The 8,903-nt window shown below is 41.0% G+C and overlaps 1 protein-coding gene across 4 annotated transcripts in view; it reads left to right on the top strand.

Moving 5' to 3' along the window:
- The window catches only part of ARHGAP26 (Rho GTPase activating protein 26), a 431,922-nt gene that overhangs the window by 149,248 nt on the left and 273,771 nt on the right, over positions 1–8,903 (top strand). For all 4 annotated transcript variants that reach the window (XM_023515652.1, XM_023515656.1, XM_023515658.1 and 1 more), the window contains one exon: positions 44–138. In XM_023515652.1, the coding sequence (XP_023371420.1) occupies positions 44–138 (95 nt within the window). The remainder of the gene's footprint in view (positions 1–43; positions 139–8,903) is intronic.

Below are 8,903 nucleotides of genomic sequence, written 5' to 3'. Positions count from 1 at the left end.
CCATGTTCTGGTCTCGTCTTGATAGTCTGTGTATTCCCACTAGGGTGAAGATGAATCAGTCACCCTCAAATCCTGCACACGGCGGAAAACAGACTCCATTGAGAAGAGGTTTTGCTTTGATGTAGAAGCAGTAGACAGGTGAGTAGCTGCCATACTTTTCTCAGGATCAGCTGTTGCTGAATTTGTCTGTCTTAGCTTTTAATTTCAGTCAAGGCTTTTCTGCTTTTTTCGTCTTCCCTTCCTTCTTTCTCCTTCTGTCTCCTTCCTTTCACCTGTAGCCAGTGTGCTGATTTGCAAGGATATCCAGGCCATTGCTGATTTGCAATAATCAATGGAGCCTCCCCATATTTTAGGTTCAGCCCTGCATCGTCACTGGCTTGGCTGTGTCACTCTTATGTCAGTGCTTCCATGCTCCAAAGGACTCCAGGAGACTGCGCAGATATTTAAAGGAAACTGACTGTTTAGCATGATTGTAACAGCCCGTTGAGTTTTTGTTTTTTACTTAAAAAATTAATGTAATTACATAAAAGAAATTGGTGTGGAAGAAGTTTTACTCAAAAATAAAAAAAGAAACTCTAGCCTTTAGTTACAGCATTTCACTACCAATGTGTGCACATGCCCAGGAAACCACTTGTGAAATCGCAGTCTTTGGAGAGAGAGCTGTGTGTTGTATTCCTCAAGATTTATAGAATCTCTCATTAAGTTGTACCATTTCATGGTGTTAAACTAGTTTGACAACGTTCCAATTCTTTGAGACACTTTACTTGGCAACAGGTTGATTCTTTCATTGAAACCCACGTGTTAAGCTTATTTGAGCTGCCTGTTCAAGATCAGCAATGCTGGCAGCAAGATCTTAAATCTCAGCATGATACTCATATAATGCCATCTAATCTTTCCCCTTTATTTAAAAAAAAAAAGCTCACCATTTTGTCAAGCCAGTGCTGACCACCTCCCTGGGAAGCTTATGTGTGGTCAGCTTTCCCTGGCTCTGATGGGTCCTGAGACTGAGTACCACCTGGGGTGTGTGCCTGGTGTGTTGGTGGGTGGGTGTGGACAACCTTCTTGTGGCAGGTGTCTACTCTGCACTGCTGCTCCTTCATGGCAGGAGCTCCCATGGAGAGAAGATGCCCTTGTAGCCTAGATCAGAAGTTCAGGGAAACTCTGCATCTCTTCAGCAGTTTAGTGATGGTACCTTTGTCTTTCAAGCCACACAACCTGGGGTCAAATTTTGACTTTGCCTCATAGTAGCCACATGATGTTGAGCAGGTTACTTAATGAGGGTCTCATCTGGAGAATGAAGGTGCTGAGAGTACCTAGTTCCTAGGGTTGTGGTGAGGCCTCAGGGAGATCATGCATGTGAAATGCTTGGTAGAGTGGCAGGCAATAAGTGCTCCACAAGGACTAGCTGTTATTATTTGTTGCTAATTAATTTGCCTTGCTAATCTGTCAAACTGGTATTTCATTTCTCTTCTAAACACAGAGAAGTAAATATAATTTGTAAAGAAAAGTAAGTGCCCTGGCCTGTCATGGCGTGTGGGATGGGAGCAGGGAATGTGAGAGAGAGGGTAGTGAGGGAGGGAGGTGGAGTGGGGTGGCAAAGGGGATTGCACAGAGCCTTCCCAAGCCCAAACTGGTAATTCTTGGTTTTAAATGAGTTCTAAATCTGGATGCTTTAAGCCCTGTAGACGTTGCTCTTTGCATGTGACTTAAGGGAATTCATATTATTGACATCCTTCGAGGAGGTTCAGAAGATGTGTTTGTGTGGAAGTGGAGCCAGCTGTGATGCCACTCAAACGTGTGGCTCTGGGAGGGGGCCGCTGTTTGCAGGGCTGTTTGGAAGAGGGCATGCTTCATGTGGCAGCTGTCCATCAGATTGGAAACAAGCCCAAAGATGCTTTCTGAAGTTGAATTATTTTCTTCTTAAGACATTTCTCAAGAAGTAGTGAAATTTTGCTAAAAAGGCAATTAAAAGTCACTGTAGCACCTCCATCCCATTCCCAACCTTGCCAGCATTTCTAGCACCTTCCCTTCCTGATGCCACCAAAGCTGTCCATGCCCCACTGTAAGCAAAGAGCAAACGGGCCACATTTGGCACACCAGGTGGGCTTGGAGTTGCTTCCTCCTAAGTCTGTGCTTGGTTCTGTAGTATGGCACAGGAGGGTTTTATCATGTTCTGATGAGGCTCCTCTCGACACATGTACCAGGAAACATCTTTGGCTCTCTGTTTAGGTCTCCGAGGTGAGAACAGTTTGGCAGTGCTTTGCTTTTCTCCCGTGTCTGTGTTTTCCTTACATACCTAGAAGGGGTCTAAGGAGAGAAAGTAAAGGTGTTCCCACATGCTAGGCAGCGGCACTCCTGCTATCTCTGCCCAAAGGCCTTTTCTTCTCAATACTCCTACCCTCTTTCCCCCACATCCTTTAGCTAGGAGGTGATTGCCTTGCTGTGGTGCCTTCCATAGGTTCCTCAGCTCCACCTGCTGGGCCAGAGAAGCTGATGGTCAAAATGCACGTTAGGACCTACGAAGTGTGGAAGTAAAAGAGAGGAGGGTTATAGGTGTTTAACAACATAAGGGTTCACAGGGCTTTCAGGGTATGTTAACTGTAGAACATATTAACATTTACGTAGTAACTATTTATGTTTTATTTGATCAAGATACAAATACATGTTAAGGTGTGATTTATGTGACGTACGATATGGGATGTTCCTGGCTTTTAAGGTTAAATGCTTTTGTCCTTTCTACTTAATGCTGGTATTTCATGATATTTTGTGACAAAATCTAAGGCCTTCAGGAATTGATATTCTAGGAGGTCAACACTGTGAGCTGATTACATCAGTGTATCTTACTGTATGGTGAGAACCGTTAGCACTCAACCATTTGCACCCCCACTGGGGTTGCTTGTTAGAAGTACAGATTCCTGGTCTCCGCCCCAGACCTATGCATCTGACTTTGTGGGACTGAGACCCCAAAATTCACACTTTCAAGCTTTCTAGTTGTCCTTTATTCTTACTAATGCTTGATGTGTTAAATTTCACAATGCAGTTTCGTCAGTGCACATAAAAACACTTTTCTTATTGGAAACATTACATCGAGTAATTACAGCAAAACAAAGCAAAAAGAAAAATGTAGGCTCCTTTACTAAGGAGCTTAGTACTTACCCATATGGTGGAGAAAATAAAACTAGTAGAAAAATGATTTCTAATCGGTGAGACAGATTTCTTCACTAGGACAAAAGCAGATACCGCCACCACAACAGAACTCTCTACCTTTTTAGGTAAAGGGTGTTAAAATGGAGGATGGGTGAGGAATGAGTGGTATAAGAGCATTTTCTGTGAGTTGAACACTTTTCTTCCATTATTTCATGGCATCCTCATTGCCACCCAGGGAGGTAGGTGTTCCCTTACCTCCTCTCCCCTGTTGAGGAGTCTGTAGTTTAGAAGGGTGCAGTTGCTTCCCCAGGGTTAAGCTGGGATTTTGCAGGAGTCTGTGCACTCCAGCGTGCCTTGCTACCTCTAAACTCCGGAACTCTTAGGAGTGCTTTGCACTGATGAGCCCAGTGCTGTCAGGGGTTGCATTTCAGAGATACCATGCAGTGTTCACCTTAACAGGCTCTGAAGTCTGAGAAGTGCTGTCCATTCTCACTTGATCGTTTGCATTTGGCATCATAAACTAATGGTGCAATAAACTAAAGCTGCACACTTGGTTCTGTTCTTACATCTTCTCCTCTGTGACCTTTAGAAAGTCCTCACATGACTAATTTAAAAGAGTCAGTGCCAATAAGAGCACAGTTCCAGGCACATGGTGCTTGGTAGGTGTTCCATGAATGCCATTTTGGTTTTGGTATACCTCTTCTTCTACCCTTTATTTACTTATTTTTATGGAGATGGGGTCTTGCTGTGTTGCCCCAGCTGGACTTGAACTTCTGTTCAAGGAATCCTTCCACCTTAGCCTCCTAAGTAGCTGGATTTACTGGTGAATGTAACTGTACCTGGCTCCATCTTTTATTTTTAAGGGGACTCTTTTTTTTTTTTTTTTTTTTTTTAATTCAAGGAGACTAACATGAGTAGGAAAAATAAAAGCAGAAGTCAAAGCCATTTATCAGTTAATTGGTTTCATTGTATCCCTATATGTTGCTAGTAATTATTAATCCTCAACTCACAGTGAGAAGGAATTACTTCCTGACATTTAGGTCCTACGGAAAGAACTGCTGTAATTCTTTGACCCATGAATGAGCTGGAAATCAAATTGTTAATACAGGGCATTGGAATTTAGATCTATATTTTTTGAACTTTGTGTGTCAAAGATCTTTTTTAAGGCTGAATACATTTTCAGAAACAGACTTCTAATTCTTGTATTTTAGTTCTTTTAGATATCTCAAAAGCCTTGCTCTCTGTGTCCTCCACCCTTCCATATTGGCTTCCCTGTAGTTTCTGAGGACACATCTTATCCAGTGCCTTTTCTCTCGTCCTTTCTCTTCCCCTCTTCTGTTCAGAACTAGTTTTGAAGGACATTCACACCTGAAATATTGACAACCCCGGGACTATTCTGAACAAGTGTCTCTTAGGCCAATGTTAGCTCTTTATATCTTTGGCTTTCCTTGGAAAGGTTTTATTATTTACAACATTGAAAAGTTAAAAGTTAAAAGTTAAATTTAAACTTTTAGTAAATTTTTTTTTGAAAAAATTTTTTTGTATTTCTTCAATCCTGAATGAAAAACTTACTTAGGATAAGGTATCATGCCATATTTCAACATGATGGTTCTTTGAATGTCTTCTGATTTCTTTTGAATGATATGACTTTAAATAAATGGCTGTGATTTGTGGAAGTTGGGGGGGAGTGGGTGTTGCCACAGTATGCTCCAGAGGAGAATGTTTATTATTTTTTCTGAAGGTATTTGTTGTGGATTACATTGTGTCCCTACCAATTTCATATGCTGAAGTCCTAATCCTCAGTGTCTGAAATTAGGACCTTATTTGGAGATAGGGTCTTCGTGGAGGTAATCAAGTTAAAATGAGGTCATTAGGGTGGGCCCTAATTCAATATGACTGATGTGTCCTCATAAAAAGGGAAATTTGGACACACAACTGGACTAGGGCATGGGGAGAACACAATGTGAAGAAGAAGCAGAGATCAGGGTGATGTATCTGTGAGTCAAGGAACACCAGAGATTGCCAGCACTCCACCAGAATCTAAGAGAGGTGGGCAACAGATCCCTCACAGACCTCAGAAGGGTCCAACCTTGCCAGCACCTTGATCTTGAACTTCTAGCCTCTAGTTCAGATCTATGAGACAATACATTTGTATAGTGTAAGCCATCTGCTTTGTGGTACTTTGCTCCTGCAGTCCCAGGAAATGGACATGGTATGGACTCTCTCAATGAAGCATCACCCATACCCCCGACAGCCTCTAAATGGCTGGGGATACCTCCCCAGTGACAAGGAACCTCATTTCAGAGTAGCCCCACCCATACCCCCGACAGCCTCTAAATGGCTGGGGATATCTCCCCAGTGTCAAGGAACCTCATTTCAGAGTAGCCCATTCACATAAATTACTTTCCTTATTCTGGCTGCTTTTTTAATGACTGTAACCTGAGCTGTCATTAGTATTTTTTTTTGTATCATCCTTTTTATACTTTAATAAGGATGCATTTTTGGGTGCGTCTGTATTACCATAGCACTGAGCATTTGAAGGTTTACATTTTATATTGGTTAAATGAATAAAAACTATATTTATCATTTTTAAAAAGCGTTTCAAGTCTTTGAGGGAGTTTAATGTAAAATTTCTGAGTAAGAAATGAGATGTCTAAAAGCAGCCTTTAGGGGCAATGGCATGTGAATTGGTTATACTTGCTAAGATCTGTGTGTAGTCACTCTGAATGATTAACTCCAACAGTAGTATCTTATGGAAATTAATGAGCACATGTAGGGAAGATGTTTGTTGAAACTCAAGAGTCATTGTTGGTAGACTTTTGCCAGCATCCCCGGATTTGTTTATTTTTAAGAAATTTCTCACAGATGTAAGTGACATGGATATTTTCTCCCAAATGTTTTTCAGGAGGGGCCAATAAACCATGTGGAATATAATAGGAACAAAAGACTTCTCTTGATTCACTGAATCAATGTAATCTCATGGGGAACAGTGTTTACATTTGGGGAAAGGAAACATTTAGAATGCTTTATTTTTTTTCTGGGATTAGCTGACTCCAACAGAAGTCTGTACATTTGAAAATGTTGTGTGTGTTAAATGTTCCTTTGGTAGCGTTGGCACTCTCTGGAAGTGGGCAGCAAGGACAGATCAGAGACAGAGAGGGAAAGGGTACTTGGTGCTAAAGACGTATTAGGGCCTAGACTACAATAGTCCTTGTCTTCATGAAGCTTGCCTTTGACTCTGGAATATACATACAGGCACATACATAGTCAAGCAATGAAAGTATAACTGCCAGTATGTTGAGCATGTTCTGGCAAACCTGGCATGTCCGAAGGACGTGGGAAAATGTATCAAGTAGGGGGACTTAACCTCTTCCATTCCTACAGAGAAAAATGGCATGACTGTAATAGGCTGAATGCCTTCCTGTTCCTTTTAACTTCCCTTTCTCCCATCCTTACTTATTTTTTGAGCATAACTGCCTGCGGGAGACTCTTCTGACCATGGGCATATTAAATTGATGAGTCTATTGGACTGATTTTCTTAAAAGCCCCCATCCGATTTTCTTTCACACTAATGTTGAAGTCCTCTTTCTTTTGTGAGCTTTTCATGAATAGGTAAAGGGTAACTAACATCTTTCCTCTGAGCCGATCCCAGCCTAGCATGTTACACCCACTATCAATTCTGTCCTCTTTCTATCTGCCAAGTGTCCTGTATTTATTTGCACAGTAATGAGCTTTCATTTGTATTGGTTGGCTAGGTGTTTAATTAGGTATGTGTTATATACCTCTGTTCAGTTCTAAATGTCTGTCTCAGGCAATTTTCTTCCAGAGGCAGAAAAACATAATTTGATGCAGCTTTTAATACAGTGTTAATGATGTACATGTCATTGTTTGATTTTGTTTTTTTATGGTGATTCAGTTTTGAGATGGAATGGTTCTTTCCTTTGGGATCTTGGTGAACTATTGTGTAAAAGACTAAAGAAGCTTAATCATATTACTTTCTATTTAAACTAGAACTTTAAAAGGTACACACATACAATCTGCATTTGTGTGCAAGCTGGGGGCAAACACCCCAGGAAAATGGAAGCTTGGTTAAAGTCAGAATACAGGAGGCTGGAAAGGTTTAGGAAAGATCTGAAAAATCGACCAGAACCCTCTGATCAGTCAGCACTCTCACTTCAAGTTTGTTTGTATATGAGGCTGCATAATGCAGGGGAAAGATGAAAGCTGCCCTGAGTTGAATTTGGAAACTGTTCTTCATTAGGTGTGTGACCCTGGGGAAGTGTTGTAACCCCATCGGTAAAATGGGCGTAATCACACCTAACTTGCAGGATTGTTCTGAAGGTAGAATGCAATAATATTTCTCTCTGATGGAATCTCTGTCTGCAAAGGTGTGTTTTTAAGTTTTTTGGTCTATACCTGGGACTTCATTGTTCTTGTGGTGAGCTTCAAGCTCTGGGGGATGCTTCTGTGAATGCTCTTTTTGTCTTAATGGTGATCCTTTTTCTGTAGCGTCATGACTTTTCAAGTGATCTACAAGCTAAGAGTAAATATGGTGCATTAAGGGTATATATGCAAAGGACCTGCTGGGTGAAGATTCTATTTTCAAAGTCTGTATGTGATAACTTATTATTGATACATATTTCCTATAAAAGATAAAGTTTTTTGCCCCCTTCTTCCAGTTTGTGGTCTCAAAAGGAAGCCATATTTGTTTTAAATTAAAATAATACTATTGCTTCTAACTTGTTATGTAGTTTGTGTACATGCACTAGTTTGTGTGTTTTTGTGAAATTGTTTGTGAGATGTTCTGTTTTCCAAAAAAGGATCATCTTATGTAACAGACTTTGTTTCAGCATTCAACCTCTAGATGGCAGTTTTGTGTATGTATTAGTAGCTATTAGAAGGTCCAGTTGAAAATTAGCTATCCTTCACACATTGACAATTAGGGGTGTGTGTTTTCTGTACAAGAAACGTCATGTGAACCTTACTCCATAAAAGGAGGATTTTCTAAATGACTCATTTTTTTCTTTAGAAATCCCTTCCATCCTTTCACCATGTATCCTTCATACCCCATTTTCCTGCAAAAGCAAACGTACTCATTTAGTCAGGCCTCTATCTAAACAAAACCTTTTACCAGGCTTTTAAAACTAAAGTGCCAGGCTCTTTGCTTCAGTAACGGCTTATTTGTGATGGTGAAAAAAACGGATGGAAATCACCCGATTTCACTGTCCCAGTGTGTGCTGAGAACCTGGCGGGCCCACTTTTCCCTCTCGGTGCAGTGTGCCTTTATCTTTTGCAACAGATGAATCCATTTTTCCTGGTTTCGTATTTCCCCTCCCTCCCCTTCTCACCCCTTGTTTGAAATAATATTTGATTTTGCCTTCCTGCTGGTTGGGTTAGAGTGCTGGTCTCAATGCCATTGACATTTCAGGCAGGAAACGGCCCTTTCCTTCCTCAGGGTGTTATACTGCTCTGACTTCCATAGCTTGACTTGGGGGAGATATCAGACTTTCTGAACTGCTTCTTGGCTGTTCTGTGAAATAAGCTAGTTGAGAAGTTCTTGGAATCTTTAGAATTCATGTACTTTGAACTTGTCAGTGACTTTGTTTTTCGTTTTTAGTAAATGAGAGCATGCTTGTTTGCTGTTTCATTCTGGTTTCAGTGAGAAGGGGATATAGTGGTTAATGGACTCGATTGGGGAGGGGGCTGAGGCAACCTCGTGTCTACTCTTGAGTCTGCAGAGTTTCTAAATGTGAATT

The sequence above is a fragment of the Otolemur garnettii genome, unplaced genomic scaffold, assembly GCF_000181295.1.
Source record: "Otolemur garnettii isolate 467f Iridium unplaced genomic scaffold, OtoGar3 scaffold00003, whole genome shotgun sequence".
Lineage (NCBI taxonomy): Eukaryota > Metazoa > Chordata > Mammalia > Primates > Galagidae > Otolemur > Otolemur garnettii.
The sequence above is the reverse complement of the archived record's forward strand: the minus strand, read 5'-3'. Positions and strand labels throughout refer to the sequence as shown.